At 42.8% G+C, this 20,807-nt stretch overlaps 2 protein-coding genes across 14 annotated transcripts in view; one reads left to right on the forward strand and one right to left on the reverse strand.

The window, feature by feature from the left end:
• The window catches only part of LOC146861836 (endogenous retrovirus group PABLB member 1 Env polyprotein-like), a 406,860-nt gene that overhangs the window by 32,930 nt on the left and 353,123 nt on the right, over positions 1 to 20,807 (forward strand). For 4 of the 13 annotated variants that reach the window (XR_014978055.1, XR_014978056.1, XM_085640984.1 and 1 more), the window contains one exon: positions 8,651 to 8,755. The exons of 6 other annotated variants lie outside the window; for them this stretch is intronic. The gene's annotated coding sequence lies outside the window, so the exon portion shown is untranslated. Of the gene's footprint in view, positions 1 to 5,064; positions 5,580 to 6,768; positions 8,756 to 20,807 lie in introns of those variants that run through there. 3 more of the 13 variants (XR_014978060.1, XR_014978058.1, XM_085640986.1) reach the window with 2 other exon arrangements.
• The window catches only part of LOC146861837 (C-X-C motif chemokine 11-1-like), a 64,639-nt gene continuing 50,595 nt past the window's right edge, over positions 6,764 to 20,807 (reverse strand). Inside the window, exons 3-4 of the mRNA XM_085640988.1 lie at positions 20,711 to 20,797; positions 6,764 to 9,801 (exon numbers count right to left, since the gene is read on the reverse strand). Of these exons, the coding sequence (XP_085497114.1) occupies positions 9,783 to 9,801; positions 20,711 to 20,797 (106 nt within the window). The 3' untranslated portion in view covers positions 6,764 to 9,782. The remainder of the gene's footprint in view (positions 9,802 to 20,710; positions 20,798 to 20,807) is intronic.

Consider the following 20,807-nt stretch of genomic DNA (forward strand, 5'->3'; position numbering starts at 1 on the left):
CCTGAGTCGGGTAGGGAGATCAGATGATCCCTTCAATTGCATGCAGCTTGATTTTGTCGAGATGCCCGTGCGTAATGGGCTCTACTAAATCCGAGTGGTTATCTTTATACTTTGCTGAAAGCATAACTGGGTAGAAGAAACAGCCGTTTCACTGTGGCAAAATTGTTATTGAAGGAGTTGATTCCTCAGTTTGGCCTACCAGTATCTCTGGAGTCAGATCACGGGACACATTTTTGCAACAAAGTCATGCAGGTCTAGGGATAACTTCCGAAACTAGCTGAACTGACATATCCATTCTGAACCAATCAACTTTTTTCTGATTTGCACAAGTAGAAGACAAAGAATAGAATTTGCATTTTGGTTTTGATTTTTGTGCTCTTTTTGATCTGACTTGTGAGAAACCATGGTGTCTAATTCACCAAATAAGTGTAGAGTGATATTAACCTTAGTGGCTATTGCCTTAAACTCATGATTGATCTATTAGTGAGCTTCAATTCTTCTGTTGAGCATATGTCCATTGAAACTAAACCTGATTCCATTTATATAGAAGAACAGTGGAGATTTACCATCAATATTTAGGTTAGAGGTGCCTCTGAGGGAAACTTAACTAAGAATTAGGGGTGGGTGGAACTTGTGTAATTTCACTCCACAGAATTCCACAGAGTTACATTAAAACTCCGTGAGATTATGTAGACCCACCAAGCCCCCTATCTCAACTTGGAGACTAAACACTCTAGCCTTGGATGATCCCGCTTTTCGGACAGGCTTTGGGAATGCGATTTGTGACTACTTCATGGAAAACAAGGGCACAGCCTCCTATCCGCTCGTGAAGTGGGAAGCATTCAAATTGGTCCTTCATGGCCACTGTATAACCAATACCATTGGAATTCACACTCACTTGCACAAAGAGATCAAGTGACAGCTTTTCGGCCACCCTGCCCCTCAGTTGCACATGGAACGTGAAACCCTCCTGGCATTCATTGAATGCCTCTGAAGCTATGACTATAGGGCTTACACCACCATAACCTTTGACAAAGTAGACAAAGCAAGGAGACAACTGGCTTGTACAGCTAACCCAGACCAGCGAGCCTCTCAGATCCTTCATATACACACATCTCATGGTCGAGCAGTAAATACCAAGGTTACATTCAATGAGGTTGAGTACAACGCTCAGTTCTATGCCTGGCAAGACGGAACTCCCCCCAGCTCATGCCTGATTACATTCTAGACATGGAAAGGAGTAGATTCCCTGCTGCTGCAGCAATACTAATTGGAGGGGAGATACTGGTTCAAGATGTCAGGTAGGCCAATAAGGCTCTAGGCCGAGGTAAGATCCAGGGGGCAGATGGCATCCCCATAGAATTGTACACAACCTACATCAACACCTACGCCCAGGTGCTGACCAAATGGTTTAACACAGCAAAAGACATAATTTCTCTTCCTCTGATGCTCCATGAAGCCCTGCGATTCCCATCCTTAAGAAAGGGAGACCGAAAGAGCTGGTCACTTTCTACAGACCCCTATCTATACTAAACGTAGACTATAAAATACTGAGTAAAATACTAGTAGATAGACTATTTCTCCAGATACAAGACCTCATTCATGAAGATCAATCGGGATTCACCCCTACCTGAAGCACTGTGAATTACATTTGCCAACTAACACAAGTCATGCACATTGCTCCACGCTTGCATCTGAAATCTCTTGGTGTAGCTGTTGACATTAAGAAGGCATTTGGTTCCCTGGACTTGGATTACCTGTATGGTACCAGGGCCATCCTGGGACTCAGTAGTGATTTCCTGAGCTGACAATCCTTCCTTACACAACTCCAGTTGCCCGGGTGAGGACTGGTTTTGTTATCTCCTCGCCACATGCGCTTGAGAGGGCACTCGCTAACGCTGTCCCTTCTCCCCACTCCTATTTGCATTTGAAATGGAACCACTCGCACCTACGCTCCACTCTGGTTGCCATTATCATGGGCTACATGTGGACGGTTACTCACTCTTTGTCTCCCTCTACGCAGATTACCTCCTTCTTTACACTTCAGGTGAGCTCACCAACGTTGAGGGAACAGCCACTGCACTGACAGACTTTGAATTCCACTCCGGCCCAAAAATTTACTGGGACAAGTCGAACGCCTTCCCACTAAATATTCCCCTTACACGGGATCCCCCGCGAAGTAGGGTTCATCCTTCACTGGGAACGGATCCCATTTTGATACCTTGGAATACAGGTTTACCATACTGCAATGGAGCTGATTGAGGTCAATATCAGGTCGACTCTTGCCTCCATACGTAGCTCTATACAGTTTTGACTTACCCTTCATCTCTCCATTATGGGAAGAATTGTAATATTAAAGATGATACTATTTCCCTGACTACTCTAAATCTCTGCTATTTTACCTGTCCACCTTCCCAGGTCACTTCTCACTGAAATAGAAGGCCTAATAACTTGACTTATCTGAGGTGCAGGATGTCATCATGTGGCACTGGGTAAAAGGCACCTTCCTGTGGACTTGTGGTGCATGATAATGAGCTCTATTACCTTGCTGTATAATTGAGATGAGCAGCTCTGTGGCATGATATGCACTGGGCTGGGGGTGCCAGGGGCCAACAGTTTACCCCTTCACGGACCTCCCTGGTGGCTTTACTTGAGCCCTGAGCGGGAGTAGAGGGACCCATAATGTCCACCCTTTGATTTGCTTGGGCCCGGGCGCTACAATAGACCATGACAAAATTATGCTAATAACCTCTTCTTGTAGGTACTCCTGCACCTGCCGGAAGCAGGGGACTGGATGGGACTGCACGACTAGGAGCGCAGGGGCATGATGAAAGCTGGGACTGGTTTTCAAATTGACAACTTTGCGACTTCCAGGAACTGGTATCTGAGATTAATATTCATCCTCATCAGTACCTCCCATATGGTGCAGTAGTGACAGTCATTAGGGGGAAATAAGGAACTAAGCCACAGATAATTGCCTTCAGACTATTTGTACCACAATCGTTTGGATGAGATCAACCACGTTCCTTTATTGCTCACCTACTCTCCCAAACTGAACACGACCTTGCACCCCTGCGGGCCCGCTGGACTGCAAACCTGGGTTGTGAACTGTCAGACAAAGACTAGGCCAACGTGCTGCACTACACCTCCATACCTCTCGCAATCCCGCTTTACACAGGGCATATCCAACTTCTAAACAAGTTAATATAAGGTTTATGTACGGGCTTCCTGTCCCACATGTCACTTACAATATGGTATGCGATTGCCCATCCAGGGACTCAGTGACAACATTTGTTAACACTGCCATGGGATGTAATCTTGATAGAACCCTGACTTTCTGTCTGTTAAGACTGTTTCCTAAACCACGAGCAAGAGTCATCACCTGTAAGTTTGCAGACCTGGACCTTATTCTGGCCCGTCGTTACATCCCCTACTGGGATGGAGACGAGAATTATCCATGTGGGCAGAACGCAAGAGTGCTATAAAGAAACTGGAAGTACAGATGGGGCCTCTGCAGCCCCAACTGCACACAGGTATAGAACCTGATACTACGCGAGTGCCTACTACAGTTTAAAGGAGGCCACTTACTTCCCACCTTGAATGCCAACTTTACTGAGGAGGACTGTGTCACCAACCACCCATTCTGGGATCCCGTTGACACATGTATGTTGCACACTGCCCTGTGATGATCACCTTGGGAATCCACGGGACTCCTCCACCTGTGCCCCACCACACTATAGTATCACTTGCACACCACTGCCCTTCTACTATAGACAACAACTACACCCCAGTCACTCAGCATCTTTTATTTTCCTTTTTTTTAATTCCTAGTATAATTACTGTCTCTTGCTTTTGCTCCTATTTTCCTGCACTGTACCATTGACTAGTGGGCTCATTCACAACCCCCTAGGTAGATGACTGGCGAGAATATAACCACTAAACTCCCCACTTGATGAATATTTGACTCTAAGTTGCTTTGTTTGCTCACTGTACCATGTTACGATGTGGTGCTTGATTATCCCCACAAGCACTCAGAATTGCTATCATGTCTCAATGTTCCTTGCTTTGACTTCACGTTCTCTATGGAAAATGCCAATAAAGTTGTGTTTTACAAAAAGTGGCTGGTGACATCTTTGGTGCTATGATTTCTAATGAAGGTCTAGTTTCGAATGATCTGAAGAGCAGAAAATTGTCTACATTTGGGTGACCATCTTGCAACCAATACCACAGTAGCTTTATTTGCTATTCAGATGGAGCTTGTTGCAATTAGGGCACTGGTTTTCCAAAACAGGCTTGCTTTAGATATCATACAGAGGAAAGAGAGTGGGGTCTGTTGTATGTTAGGTGTCCTGCAGTGCTGCACCTCTATGCCTAACAAGAATAGTGAAATGAATAAATTTGCCACTAACATTTTGGAGGGTTCTAAGGCCCTGAAGTAGCTGTAGGAGACAGGTGCCTGGTAAGCAATAGGGAAAGGGCTTTCTGCAGCTGGGAGATGGCTTAGTTACACTTTTGGGAACTATATTAACTCCTCTACTAACCATTGCAATCTCTGTGATATGTGTATTCATTTTCCTAAGGAGAATTAAACTAATAACTGTGAAGAATGGGCCGAAATGTAAGTGAGGAAAGCAGCTGACAAAAGGGAATGGGAGAAAACAAAAGAAATAAGAGATGTACCTTGAGGAGTTGTAGAGTCCCATTTATGATGAGCTGAGGGATTTAGAAGCGTCTAAACATAAGCTGCAAAAGTCAACAACTGGTATATAAAGTATAGTCTCAAGGGGATTTATGAATGTAATGTATGATTACTCTCTGAGTCATCAGAGGGGGGATTGGTGCAATTTTTTTTCTAAATGGTTTAGCACACATTTATTAACAATAACCTGCAACAGGTATCTAAACATAGTTAAGTTGACCATAATTAACATAGGCCTCAATTTAAAGTGGTTCACTTTTAGTTGTCATGCCATATTGCTCTGCCTGTTGTGTACTTTTAATCTTCTTCATTTCAGTAGCCAAACTATACCAGTCAACCTTAATCAAAATGTATTTCTTGTTTAGTTTCAGTGTGAATGTTTATCTGAGTATGTTCCTTGGACAGTGAAATAATGAATCCGCACTTACGAGTGGTAATGTCCTGACATACTTGTTTCATACAACTACAAGATATACAGCTGAAGATCGTGCAGCGAGGACTCCATTGAATGCCAGTCGGACAAAATAAATTGAGTTTGTTATTGCAACCTGTTCAATCCAAATTGGTTCTCTTCACAGGAATCGAGGGAGTAGTAACATTTTATAGTAGAAGCGATTTAAGGTATGCATTGTTAAGTTAGTTAGATCAATTGCCCTTTCTGCTCTCCTTATAGCTGAAGCTTTCCTTGCTCGAACCCAAAAGGGATAGACTTCTGGGCAAATCTCTTCTCACTTACCTGACTGAATCTTCATTTGATTCTGCCTTAAGAAGCTTTACCTGCTGACACCTTCTGCCTGACTTCCCCCCAACCTACACGTCCTTCCTAACTTATATAGTTAAGTAACTTTGGTTCATGGGAATTTGAGCCTGCTTTGATTTACTTTATGACAACTTTAACCATTTGTCTTAATATTTGCAATTTGGAATTGCTTTGAAGCAAATTGACCAGTGCATTCCTGTATTGATTACTTATTTATGACTAATTTGAATGGTTTGAGTTTGTAATTTGCTAATAAATCTTCATAGTTTCCAAATTTACCCTTCTTGATCTTTTTTGTGAGGCCACATATGCTTCACGTTATTTAATTAATTGAAAGACAATCATAAGACCACAAGAAATTGATCACCTATAAATATTCGCAATACATAAAGATATTTCAATCCTCACCTACTTTGAACATATGTGTGAACAATTTCTTTCAACAACCATATTATTCAGCATATTGTCTATTGGGTTTACTAGTAATGTCTTGTTGTCTAATAATGCACCGGCACGCGTTTCGGTATACACCCACAATCCAGGTCACACCTTCTTCAGGGTGCTAAAAAACTCCACTTAAGGATTGTCTTTACATGTGAAAAGGTTTATCCGTAGAAGGAATGTGGTATGAATGATATGATTGATGAGTTGGAGTACCAGTGGGGATTGGTTATCATTATCTCTGTGGGTTCAGTTACTTTTTCTCTTTATATTGATGGACCTGTGTCATGCCTTGCAATTTGATATGATTGGACATAAAGTTATTTAGATGACTATTATAAATTATATATATTTTTGATAACAAAATTGCAATGAGTAAAAATGTATGTTTTTTGGATCTTTTATCTCAAGTATTGTTGAAAGCATATTCTATAGACACTATGACTCCTAAATGGCTTGACTAGCATCCTCCAAAGTACAGCGAGATATTCCGCCAATTGATTTGATCAGGCAGATTGTTTAGTTCTTTTGCGTAAGGTAGCATTATGCACCAGTTCTGTACTTTTCAGGATTCCACACTCCTGTATGTATGTGGTAGGGTGCTTTGCCACATTCCTAACAATGGACAGAGTGACATGTCAACCCAGGACCAGAGGAGAAACTTTGTATAATGTCTGGAAAGTTTATCTTCGACTTTATGATTGGTGACAAGCTCTTTGGTGGTCAGATGCATTCAGGTCTCTGGCATCGCCTGGAGCTGTTAAAAGAGGTTTGCACATTCACTACATTAAGATTCTTAATGTATTTATACATTATGTCACTGTAGTTAAACGTGTGAAAATAAAAACCTGGGGCATATCATAGATTGTTAAATCCAAATTTAATATTCAAACTGACATCAAAATATACTTGAACAGTGTTTAATCATCATAAAAGGAGTACACACAATTATGTGAAAGCAGCAAATCATAATTTAGACATAATAAAACAGCGTGAAGCAAAGTAGAGGACAATGGCAAGCATAATCACATTTACGAGCACTGTAAGGTTCAGTCAAGCAACCTTAAAAGTTGTCAAAGTGACGATCAGAAACTATAACCAGGGTCGGACTAGCCTATCAGTCAGTGCCAGAGGGGCTGGTCTGACAGATGAGTGTGTGGGACAGTTTTCTAGCATTTTAGGATGGTTTTATGTCCAAATGTGCCAGTTTTTTACTGTTTATTTCCCGTATATGACCCATTTTTTTAGCTATACACTAATGTATGCCCCTTTTATTTTGGTGCTCGGGCCTATTTTTTTGTCCAGTCCGACCCTGCCTATGACTTTTTTCATTGCTTTGTTATGAGAGTATTGTTTTGTATTGTAATTGCATGTACATGGTGTTCAGAACCCTAGACGGGACGTTGAAGCCCTTTTTGGAGGTTAGCACTCTTCTCCGTAGCCCAAAGTTATGCTTGAAAGTGTTTGTAATCTGAGATAGGGATCTCTGCATGGGCAACCTACACCCAGGGGGTATATGACACGGGGAGAACACTCTGGGTATGCCCTGCATAGTGGGATTTCATTCACTCTGATTAGCAAGGGAGAGAATTCAATTCAGAAATATTGATAACAGACAACAGGACCATCTTGGGTAACAGATGCTTGGCATATGTGTGGGCATGGATCTTGTTGGCTTCAGCATCAGGATTTATTGTTTTAATAGAGTAAACAATTGTTTTAATGGAGTAAACATGGTCTAGGGGCAATAGAAAGATTTACAAAAGAGCTAGAGTAGCTTTACATTTTTTGTCTTTTTAGGCACATGGAGATTAAGCGATTTGCCAGACTCACAGGATGTTGAGCAGAGGCCAAGATTCGAACCAGTTCCTCATATACGAAGGTCAGCAGATATTACCCCTTGGTACTAAGGGGCATATTTACAAGCACTCGGCCCCACCGGAGCATTATTTCTTTTACACTGCGGTGGCGCAGCGTCATTTTCCATTTGTTCAAGGTGGCTCTAAGCCACTTTGCGTAGCATAACACCAACTTGTCAATACGTCCCTTTCCTCCTCAGTCCTCAAAGGGCCGTGCAATGGGTGTTGCTGTGGGCATTCTACCACAACACCCATTGCTTTGTGAAGCTGCCCCAGATTTACAATGCTGAGGCTGTGCCAAAAACTAACGCCAAGAATAACATGTGTTAGAATGGCGATAAATGGAGAAATTATTAATTTCTCATGGTTTTTTGCACTTTCCATGTGTGTTGCATTCTGCAGCACACATAGAAGGTGCAAATCACCATTAATAATTGTTTATGTGCAGGAAGGTGTCCCTTCCTGCATATAAACAGCCCTTTCAACATGGCAGCAGGGTGTCTGCGCTGGTGCTAGGCAGCTTTTTTTGCACCAGCGCTAAGGGGTGCGCCATATTCTTGTGAATAAGGCGCATCCCTGCATTTTAAAAATGTCGGATCGTGGCGCTGCCAAATTTGGCACAGCTCCATGTTAGAACATTTTATTATAAATATGCTCCATAAAGACTGTAATTTGGTGCTGATGTTTGAACATGCGTATACATGTATGTATACGTTTCCCAGACTCTGTCCATATGCGTTCAACTGTGTGTTTGCTTGTGTGTGAATTTTTTTATTGTGTATAAATGTTTTTATATGCACCTCTGTAGGTGTTTTAGAGCATGCGGGTGTTTAGAAAAAGGAAGTGATTTTACACATCCGATGAACTTCTGTTTTAATTTATTCATAACAGATTTGTATATATAGAATCGAGGAGGGTGATATGACAAATTAACAAGGAGAACCAAGTCAGAGCTGAGGCAAGGGTCAGCTCTGGCTCGAAGAGCCAGTGTTCAAGGTAAGTCTTGAAAATATGTTGCATAGCAGTCATGCAGCAAAGACCATGTTAGAATATGATAAGGTGTCTTCAAAATAGTGTATTGCTTTTACACTAAATAATCTTTAGGGCATCAGAATATTTGAGAAGTATTTATTAAAAGTGAGAGGTTTTAAACTGGAGCTGAGAAATGTTCCTGCCTCCACCCTGATGACAACGCCACAAGTAAACTAAGAGGCAAGGTGGAGTTCATGTGCACCATAGATGGGGCTTATGTTCAGATGGAGCAACGTTATAGACTATTAAATCAAATACGCAAGAGACGCTTTTAAAAAGTCCACACCCTGCACTCCCATATTTGAAGGTGCTCTCATACGTGATAAGGACCAAAAAGCAGGCTTGGTGAAATAAAATAATTGCAAAGAACTTTAAAATTAGGTCAAGCAGGGAGACATAGATTTTACAATTTTACATTTATGCATTTCAGCCACTAGATGGGTATCTCTTTCTGACTTCAAAACTAATACTTTTCCTTTAATTATTGGAGAATGAGATTAGAGTGTGAGTGACAGACATAATTCACTCTTCATTTTTGCCAATTACACACAATTCAAATCTTGGCCAAGGACTTAAGAGCAGTTCACAATAGACAAAGCCTACATAACACAGTTTTTTCAGAACAGGGAAATATGCCAGTATTTACAGGATTCTAGAGCCAAGGCTGGGATTCAAACCTGTTGCCCTATGCTGCATGGTTGGCAGCTGTAGCCACTAGACCACATGGTTCTGGGCACAACGTTCAAGAGGACTTCGGGCAGAACCAGAACCAGTCATCTGGCTCGGTTTTTTCAGTGTCTTGCCCACCTCTGATTTAGAAACAGACATTACACTTCATATTTTAATGAATTCCAAAATCACGTAAAAAGATGCAGAATTACAACGCCTTCAAAAGAGTACAACTGTACATTGTTTACAGGGCAATATAACAAAATACAGAAAATATTCAGGTACGCCTTGCCCTGTAATGTCCTTTTGCACTTTTTCCAAGTCAGTCTTTCCGAAAGAGCCTGTGAAATGATAGAAGAGTGGGATATCATTAAATGAACAGAATACTTGTAAAAGAATGAAAAGATATTTCATTACATAGCACGCTTCATTTACACTTCAAGATGGCTTGGCCCATACTGTATTGCATAAGACGTAAATGAGGCACATCAGTTTCTCACAATTGTTGATGCTCAGCTTTTCGAATAAGAATTAAGGGGCATATCAGCAAGCTGGCGATAAAAATATTATCGCCGCTTTAGCGTCCGTTTTCGGACGAAAAGCGGCGATAATTTTATCGCTTAATCAGCAAGGTCACGCTAACGTGTGATTCCTTGCTTTAGCTCCCTTTCCCATAACACCCACCTTTGCATATCTAATGAGATGCAAAGTGGGCGTTCCGTTCCAAAATAACTGGAGAAATGTCGCTAACCGACCTTTCTCCAATTATCAAGGGAATCGCTAACAGGCATAGCGATAAGAAAAGTAGCGCTAACCACCGTTAACACTACTTTCCTTACGCCTGCTTTCACCCTGACTTAGCCATTATATCCAATGTAAGGTGGATATAATGGCTAAGTATGCCCTGTCTTATCAGCAAGCTAACGCCAAAATGTGTGAGATTATCGCTGGATTTCCAGCGATAATCTCACTTTTGGCTGTTAGCGTGAGGAATTTTATCGCTTTTGAGATAAGCGTTGCTGATAGCACGCTATCTCAGCGATAAAATTCCACGATAGCCGTTGATAACTATCCTAGCGCTAAGTGCGCTTAGCGATAATTATCGCCGGCCCTTGCTGATATGCCCCAAAGATGCTTAGGTGATGCTCTTTTTCCAGAAGCAGAGATGAATCTGGTTAACATGCATCTGCACTCAGCCTTATGGCTGATAATCTACTTGGAGGAGGTAAAGCTGTAACCTTCAAAGTCACACGGATTTCACAATGCGAGGCCATGCAAGCAGACCTAGGAAGAATCTGCAGACTGAGGACACTGAGCTAACACTGAGGTAAGAAACCTTATCAAAGGCTTTACCAGAATAGATGATGAACTACCTGTATGAGGCTCAGGAAGTAGCATATTTCGCAGCAAGTGCCATCTGGCACCAGGCAACCAACATCAGGATTGAGTCTCGCAAGTTCAGCATGATTTACTACACAAATATCAGCTTTGATTATATTTTTAATGGAATCATTTTGATCCTGGGAATTAGGTTTACATTTTGAAAAAGGTACATTTTGCTATTAAATACAAACATTAATTTTGGGTAAATTATATCAGTTTCACCCAACCAAAGCATACCATTGCCATGATTAAATACTATGTCATGCTGCAATGTCAGATTTTAATTTGTAGTAAATACTAATGTGGTCCCTAAATATCAGATATATATTTCCATCTAGTACTCTGTTGTACTACTCCCACATGGACAGATTATGTCCTACAGGTGAACATGCCAATGTATCACTATCACATGATGAGATTCCTACTCAGTGATGGCCACGATTTTGTTTGAGATGACTGCTGTTAAAACAAGGGTGTCCACGATCAGCCAAGTATGAGAAGCAGTATGGCAAGACCGTCCTTATACAAGGAGTAGCTTGTGGATCTGGGCTTCGAATGGTAGAATAGCCACTGTTTTTAAAGTGTTGATCAGTTGGGATGATGGGCTCATGTTCCACTCCATGTATTGTTTACCTGTCTTGTCTTCTGATATTGCTGATGTTGACTCCTCACTGGTAGCTGTTTCTTAGCTGTATTTCTTCTTTCCTTATTATTACCCTTTTTTGTATGGCTTTCCTTTATTAGTAATTTGCAGGGTATGTTGGGTGGAGCTCTGTGTAGCAGTGACCTGGGAGGGGGGGGCGGGTATATAGTGTTGTCCACACAGTGTTGGTTGTTTGGCTGTTCTATTGATACCTCTGATGCTGTGAGAGGGGGGTGCATGCTGAGATTGAGGCAGAACATTAGAGACTCCGCTGAGTTGCCCCAGACGGCCCTGCTATTCTTTACTTACACCTGGTGCAGTTGGAGCATGCCTGAAATACATATACCTCATTACACATAAAATGACTATTCTGAAATTAAAGCACCATAAATTGCTTAATTGGAACAAGGGGTATGACAGGACTGCCCTGGCAGCATTGGATATATGCGCTATGGCATAGAGGTATACATTTGGTCCTGCTGCAGGACAAACATATGGGGAGAGACAAAAACATCAGCCAGAGAAAAGAAGGAGGTGGCAGGTATATGGCACTCAGTACTCATCTTACGCCAGTGGGGTCTCATGTGGGGAAGGTCAGGTGTTCCGTTTTCCTGCAACTCTTCAGTTGTTTGATCAAGAAGGCAGGTACGTCCTACTTTCAGGTAGATTGAATGGTAATTCCCTCCTGCTGCTCTGTCTTACCCACCAAATGCAGCACCTACAATTATCTGACTAATTTGATGGAAGATAAGGCTTAGATCTATCAGTCCCAATCAAAGTTCCCTCTTATCTTTTTTCCGCTGTGTGCGGCAGTGTAAGGTCTATGTGCGCTGCAACCAAGGCTATGTGTGCCAGTAACCAGACCGCGCATGTGGGTACAGCGCCAAATATCACTCCAAACTTTTGCTTGAAAAAGTGAAAAGACGGTGCATTTCCAAACATACAGATCCACGTGAACGGTGTTAAGGCAGGTTTGAAACTATCCTACATAGCAATTTGAAACCTTGGCAGCTATGCTGCTGCATTCAATTTCTTAATCGAGCTGGGCAACGGGGTGATTGTGTGCATTTGTAAAATTTTTCATGTTAATTGCAGCTCATGACTGGTGCTGCGATTAACATGAAAACTTTAACAAATGCTCTCTTTGAGCACGCCTAAATAAAAATATAATAACTTAGTTATTATAATTTTATTTTTCACAGTTTCAGGGTTGGGTTAGGGTAGGGCCGCATCAGGCTTTAGACTAACACATTTTAATGCTGGTGTAGACATCACTGAATTGAAATGCATTAGTCATGCATTTTAGCGCCCCTCTGACAATACTGCAAGTGAGGCGCACTGCCAATGAGGCAGCACCAGCACGCTAAAATTGTCTAACATATATGAGCATGCAACTGCACCTTCAAAATGCTATGTGTCAGAGATAGAATATTCATGAACAGCGCTGAGCAGGTAGGCCAGAGTTTAACAGATCAATTAGCCGTGCCCCAACCAGCATTTTTGTGAGTCAACTCTGGGGGTACCAGCCATCACGTGGGTGATCCCTGGGGCAGGTCTTGCCTGCTGTATTTTTTCTTGGAAAATGGACTTCATGAGATTCAGTTTGTTACCCAACCCTTACCTCAGCTACCACCTTCTCCCCAAAGATGGAGCACCGCAGTCTTACTGCCTTGTCACACAGTAGCTGCTGCTGAGGGCACATCATTTCTGGGGTCAAGAATTAGGTTTTCAGGGAAAGGGAATGGTAATTCCACGTGTACGTGATTCAGGAACCCAAGAGTAAAAAGTAGAGCTTTCATTACAATACTCTGCATAATGCACATAGAAGGGAATTTAACATCTTTCAGCAATAGAATGAAAAAACAGCTCTGCTGGGGTTTTTCTCCCCTTACTGCTGAACAAACCATGTCCATCTGATTCCCTTCTTTTCTGACTTCAATCGCATACATTTGTTTGCAGTGACTCTGTCCAATCATGTTGATTCCCCTCATGCACTCTAGCTCAGCCATTCTAATCGCAAGACGATCATTAACCCTCAAAGTAGTCTGCTGGCTTCCAAAAAGCACCACACATGCAGTGGTCGAAGTGGGCGGGATCGGCAGGGCACTGCGTGCCCCTACTTCTTTAATTTAATGGATTCCGTTCCCGTGATTTTTTATTTTAAACATGCATCGCAGAACAGCAGAAATAGCCAATGCCCACAGATATGGCTCGGCGTTCATGGCAGTTCGGGTGGGGTGGGTAGAGAAGGAAAAGGACTCTGTCTCTTCCTTCTTGCCCAGAGAAGACAAGGACAGTGTCCACTTCTGCTCTGCAGCTGGCAAAATCACTCACTTATTTCTGAATAATGAGTGTAAAAGCGTTAAGGTAACCATGTTGTTCCTGTTGACATTTCACATGCTTTACTTAAACTTGCTTTCCCTATGAGTGTTTGCTTTCTCCTGGATGTTGTCACTTTAGTATATACTTATTATATACTTATATGTGTATGTACTTTGTGGGCTCCGGAGATCAGCCCTAGGACGTGTCTGCTTCCGCTTAGGGACTTTTTTTTCCGTTCAACAGCCTCTATTTAACTGTCTTGATAGAAAACGACCAGCAGACCTGCTGACCAACAGAGGTCAGTAAAATACCAGAATTGCTTTCTGCTGAGGGATTTTCCTTTTTAATTTTTGCCGGCAACTGCCTCTATTTAACTTTCTTGATAAAAAACGACCAGCAGAGGTCAGTAAAATACCAGAATCACTTTAGCATTCTCTAGATTCCAGTCCATAGAAATTGTCTTCCACTGTAGTGTAGTCCCAATAGTACCCTGTCATGCAGGACCTACGCTGTTTACGGATAACATATACTGTGAGTCTGGTGGCAGACTGACCCCGTACACCCCTGCTGCATATGTTAGCCTATGGTTTGCATTAGCTAGCTCGCAGTGCCACTAGAATCTCCTGCTATCAGAGAGATTAGTATTTTGGCAACCTCAGAACACAATAACCTCAGACTCGTGGAAACAATATATTACTTTTCACCCAGTCACTCGTGCTTGCTTACAGTGAATAAAAAGGAATAGTATTGTTCTACCATTTTTCAATACTCATGAACACATACATGAATATGAAATGCATTTATAAGATAAAGTGCGTACTCCTAAAATGCCTGTCTAGATGTACATAAGTTTACCTAGCATGTGAGCAGGTGCTACAGAGCCTAAGCCTAAGCGTCTAAGAGCCAAGAATCCCGCTAGGATTGAGTGGAACCCCCATACCTGAATAGTGAGAGTGTGGGACTTCGTCCTGGACTTGAGCTGGACTCCCTGCAAGGGATAGTCAGACCACTGTCAGCTGGAGCGATGGCATGCGGGAGCTGCAGCGTCTCTGGTCAGTGTGTCGGCCTCGAAGTCTCGGTTCCCTCCTGCCTTCTGATTGCAAGAGGTGCTGTATTTATACAGTCTATGTATGTGTGTTACCCATTGTTCAGTATGAGGATGACGTTGGAGATTAAACCTTCTGCGTCGATGGGAGAGGTGAAGTATACCCCATGTAGAGTGTACTCATCAATTATTCATTTGTGCTAAGGATGACGTCTTAGCAATATCGATTAGGAAAAACCCACCCTCGGCATTGAACTAGATGAAAGGTTTAGTCCATAAAAGGCTGCAGTCCTTATAAGGCGTGATGTCCCTATAAGGCATTCTGTCCTTATTTGGAGTTATGTCCTTAGAAGGATCGTTCATATGAAATAATGGGAGATGATGTAGGGAAAGTGTTCCATGTTCCCTGGACCTATATTAGGCTACCAATATGAAATATAACACCACTAGCACCCGTAGACTTAAATATTTTTTTCAAATCTTGTATTTTCAGTGATATGACCACCAAAGGCCCTGATTTTATGTTAAAAACAGAGCTTGGACTATACGATTTCCCGCTGAAAGGCAATATTTCTCTCCATGTGTTCCCATCCCTGGGTTGTCACGCAGTTTGGTGCTTACTTTCCCTCCATGTTAAAGAACAGTAGATGTTTCAGCACCCAGGCTAATGTGCTGCATAGCCAAATACATATAAGATCCCAAAGGCGAGACCAATTTCATTGCAAATGCTTGTTTTTTTAGGTAGCATATTACTCTCGTCTAATGCGTGATTTGAATTGACTCGCATCCAGTTGTTTATAGCGGGGCACAATTGGGTTGTAGCTGAAGGCATTGCGAATTTCTCTCAGTGGGGCCGTATGGTGTTCAGTGGAGGAGAGGATGTGGCACTATGGTAAGAGCTGCTGAATTTGGAACTGGGGAACCAGGTTCAGCCTTCATGACCAGTCCACCAGACCACTCTCCTGAGGGAGCACATTCCCTTGCTTGACCTTAGAAGACCCCGCTGGACCTTAGAAGCCCTGGTATCTTAGCACCAGCATGTAGACCGTACCAGTGGCAATTGTGGGTTAACCTTAGAGGCCTGTTAACCACAATCCATACTGAAGTTCACCTCCAGTCTTGCAAGCAGACCTACGAAGCAGCATACCCTAGCGCGACAGTGACTCTGTCACTGAGGTCACAGGACCCTTGAGCAGGGTGGCGCTATGGCGTTGTGATCACACCGGGCACTGACTTCGGGTGGGGTGTCATGTTTGCAAGTATATTATGTTTCTAAAAGCACGTGCTGCCTCCTTCGTGGCCTCAAGCAATTTTAAGCAACAATAAAAATGTCATGTTAACGCCGGTGGTTAGTGTTCTTGCTAGAGAGAGAGATGGAGTTTTGTCAAGTGGAAGTTTTGACTCATGGAAAGGTAGCGCAGAGGGTTAATTTACCTGCTGCAAAGAACATGTACCATTCAGATCACAAAGTGCACATAATGTTAATAGGTCAGTGGGTTACTGCTTTTGTCAGTGAGATCCTTTTGTTACTTGCAGTTTATAAGTCAAAATCCTAACTCAGAACAGTGAGCTATTAACTGTCATCGAAGAGCTGCATGTTTTTTCCCCAGCCTGGTTATCCTAATGTTGCAAAAAGGGTTCATTTGAATAGAAATCAATTCTGATTATTAAAGAGAACAACCAACCATGGTATTACATTCTAAATTCAGAGTTTGTGTTTCTCAAGACCAGACACTATTAAACTATAATGCCTACTAATATGGATGTCATTTGTCTCCTACACCTTGTAGTCCTTTGCCTTAGGTAACATTTTCTATACAGAGATTTACACACATATCATTAATTGCCTCTGTGTAATGAGTGTAATGTAAAGTGCTCTGACATCCTACACTGGTATCAGTGGTTCTGTAAATCAACTTAAATGCATCTGAGCAATAGTGTGGTTATAGAGACTTGAGGGGCACTGTCTAAGGTTGGTAGTGAGGGAATCAGTGGCGGGGGAGTCATTGGGGGTCACCAACAAACAGTGTAGCACAGGGCTACACCAGCGCTAAAGCCGGCCCTGCCCTTGAGGCCAGGCCGCCTCACCCATTGGTCCCAAATATAGCATGTTACAATGTGTGCATTCACAACGCGGTAGTTTACAATCCGGTCGTTACAACAACCGTGTTGTTACCACGGGTGCCATTACATCGCAAGTCGTATCAATGACTTGCTGTAGGGGGCGCGCTGGACTTAGGAATAGTATTAATTACTATTCCTACTCCAGATTGTGCAACAGCAGGAAAGGTGTTGGATGTTAAATCCAACACATTCCCTGGTGTTGCACGCCCCCCACAGCAACTCGTTGTTACGACTTGTGATGTAATGGCACGCGTGATAACAATGCAATCGTTGTAACGACTGCGTTGTAAACTACCATGTTGTGTTTACAGAGTTGTAAACGCGGATTCCCATTGGTCCCTCTGTTGGCCTTATTTCAGCAGTAGTAGCTGTAACTAAGTTCACAAACTTCACAGTCTCTCTGCTTCATGCACAAGCACTTTTAACATGTGCTGTCTGCTTTGGGGCCACTGGAATTATGCAGCAATGGTGGAAAAAATTATGAAGCAAAAAAAAAGCTGCAGCGTAATGTGGTATATATGCTAACAATCTTTGCAAAGATGGGGTGTAATTTCTAATATTTATATGTATTTTTATTGCTTGATTTTGCTTGGGAGAAAGTGAAATTTACAGTAGATGAAACATCACTCATAATTACACTGAAATTATGAAAATGTCACACATAGCAATCTGAAACCTTGGCAGCATGAAATCACTCTGCAGCTGTGCTTTATTAAGAAAAGAAAATGCAGAAAGTCTACAAACACGGCGTGTGCTTTCAGAATCACCTGAAAGCACATGACGTGTTTGTAGGCTTGCTGCATTTCTTTTCTTAATAGAGCACAGCTGCGGTGTGACTGTGTGCCTTTTTTAAAGTTTTCATGTTAATCGCAGGGCTTTTTATGAGCTGCAGTTAACATGAAAACTTTGAAAACAAAGCACACAATCACCCCGCAGACCAATTCTATTAAGAAAAGAAATACAGCAAGTCTACAAACACAGCATGTGCTTTCAGGTGATTCTGAAAGCACACGTTGTGTTTGGTGCTGCATTTCTTCTGTTACTAAAGCTTTGCTGCAGGGTAGATTGTGTGCTTTCTTGTTAATAGCAGCTCGTGACGGGCGCTGCAATCAACATGAATACTTAAACAAAAGCTCACAATGTGCCCCACAGCCGCACTCTAGAAAACAAAAGAAATGACGTGCTCCCTCCTTGAGCCCACAGGCTGCCTCTTCCTCTGCAAGCAAGAAATGCCTGTTTTTTGCACCTCTCGCCTGTTGAAAGTGGCGGCGCGAACGCTCTCGGGGGTTTGTGTGCGCCCCACACACACGGCACTGTACGCACGGGAGCACAGAGGTGCTTGCGCACACCTTAAAGGAAATAGTGGTCCCAATAATATGTTGAGGTGATTTCAATTCTGTGTATCACACAGAACTGGATAGGTCCTTTCACCTCACTTCCTGGGGTCCTCTGTGGCTAAATGAGCCTGAGAGTTTAGGGAGTGGGCAGAAAGATGGAATTTGCATGATGCCTAACAGAATACACACCCTGCTAACAGGTACTAACATGTAGTACTCCTATTATTCCCCAGTGCAGCAGGATTGATTATATCTTCACTATGATAGACAGGACTCACAAATCCTCTAATGTAGAATGACTAGGTAGGGCATTGGCTGATCACTGTTCCTTGTTACTTACTGCTAACTGGGGTAGGCTCCTTACCTGCATACTGTCACAGATGTTTTAAGAAACCCTACAAGAACCAACATTTAGGTACATAATGTCCCATACAAATGAGGGAATCCCTTTGCCTCTGCGCCCACGCCGTATTACAGATGCGGGTGCAGAGGCAATGAAGCTCTTAGGAGGTGCACTGACAATGCGCCACCTAAAAGGTGGTGGACTGTCAGTGTGCCCCCTGAGACCATCCCTCTGGAGGGGGAAAGAGGGTCCTATGGACCCCCAGACATCCCCTTGCAGGAGGGTGCAGTCACTGACTGCACCTTCCTGCAAGGGGATCTCTAATCCCCCTTCAAAGTGCTGGCGGGCTGCACTGTGAAAACACAGAGCGGCTTTAAAGCTCCGTATTGCTGCCCCAGAGGTAGCACAAATTCAAGGCTGCCCTGGGGGCAGCACATTCCATGTAATAGAGCGCACTTTCCCGGCATCTTGTCTAATATGCCCTCAGGTATCTTGGTATAAATATATATCAACTTGACCTGGACATAGATGAGGGTAATGTGCTGAATATCATATCAGCACTAAAGGGCTGTGTTGGCTTCTGGAGATGTCTCCCATTATCCATAATCAGCTGGGTGCCCCGATTGGTCTACTTCTTCATACATTTGGTGCTGGTGCCTTCTGTGAGCATGTTTCACTTGTTGCAAATGTTCTTAGTTCTACTCTGGGATGGGGTAAGTCAAAGGGCAGCCTTAAGCAAACTTTTACTTCCATAGACTGAAGATGATCTGGGATTGCCTCACTTTGAATAAGACTATGGGCTGAATTAATTATGGTTTTGATACTGTTTTTTTACATGCCTAAGCCATATGCTATTAAGCCTAAATACATTTGAATTCATATGCACCAATGTTGGACCACTGACCATTATTACAATGGTATGTGTGGTCCACTGTTATTGAGTTTTAGTTTTTACTTGCATTGAAAAACCATCCCAGAAGGTACCCCAAATAGAAATGGTATTCTATATGACGTGAAGCTGGAATCTGCAAGTTGTAATAGCTAAATTTGTTGTCTATGAGGAAATCCAATAAAACATTGATAGGAATGTAAGCTATTCATGGGCTCCACAATGTCAAGAATGCCTACATAGCCCATGCATGTCCACCTTTATGTCAGGCACACCATTATGCCAGGAGTGGCTAGAATAATTCTACTAATGGCCACTACATGTCAAAGAGGGTGCCTTATGTCAGGGCTGCTAAAACGCCAATGATGACCACAATTATACCTTTGATTACCAAAACATGCCAATGATTACAACAAATCTTTGATTGGACACTTTGAAATCAATGCAGTATTGTCCTCCTGCTTCCACACACTCTGCCTCCTCTGAAAGATCTTCATATGGATCCTCACTGAAAAGAGGAGAAGGGTCACCAAGGCGCTCATCAGCAGCAAGCTCCACTACGCCAACACACTCTATGCCTGCACAACCCAAAACCTCCAAAAGAAAAGTTAGAACGCATTCAGAACACCTCAATCAGCCTTATCCTGGACATCCCCTACTGAAGCCACATCTCCAGTCACCTGAGAAACCTTCACTGGCTTCCGATCAACAAAAGAATCATCTCCAAGCTCCTCACACACACCTACAAAGTCCTCCACAATACTAAACCTGAATACCTCAACCGACCAGACATCTCCACTCTGCCCATCTGGTCCCGGCCACTTTCCCACGGACCCGCAAGACCTCGGCTGGAGAAAGATCCTTCTCCTTCTCGCTGCAAAGACCTGGAACTCCCCACCTCTGCATCCCAGGCAATCACCAACACTGTCTGAATTCAGGAAGGACCTCAAGACCTAGCTCTTCGACTGAACTGCAGAACCACCCCCCCCCCCCCCCCCCCCCAACACCATGAGATCCTTACAGGTGATTAATCACGCTTTGCAAGAACCCTAATTGATTGATTGATTGATTTAAAATCAATTTAAGCATGGCAATGAATGAGAAAAAATAAGAAATAGACAATCTATGATGCTACTCAGCATTTCTAATCTATGGGAAACATACCTTCGTTTTAGAACACCGTCAATTGCTGCGCGGACTGTTTTCGAATTATAATCTAGGCATACTTTAGCCCCAGTCTTGAAGGTGATTCTGTGAAAAA

This window comes from Triturus cristatus, chromosome 2_2 (genome assembly GCF_964204655.1).
Source record: "Triturus cristatus chromosome 2_2, aTriCri1.1, whole genome shotgun sequence".
Classification (NCBI taxonomy): Eukaryota; Metazoa; Chordata; class Amphibia; order Caudata; family Salamandridae; genus Triturus; species Triturus cristatus.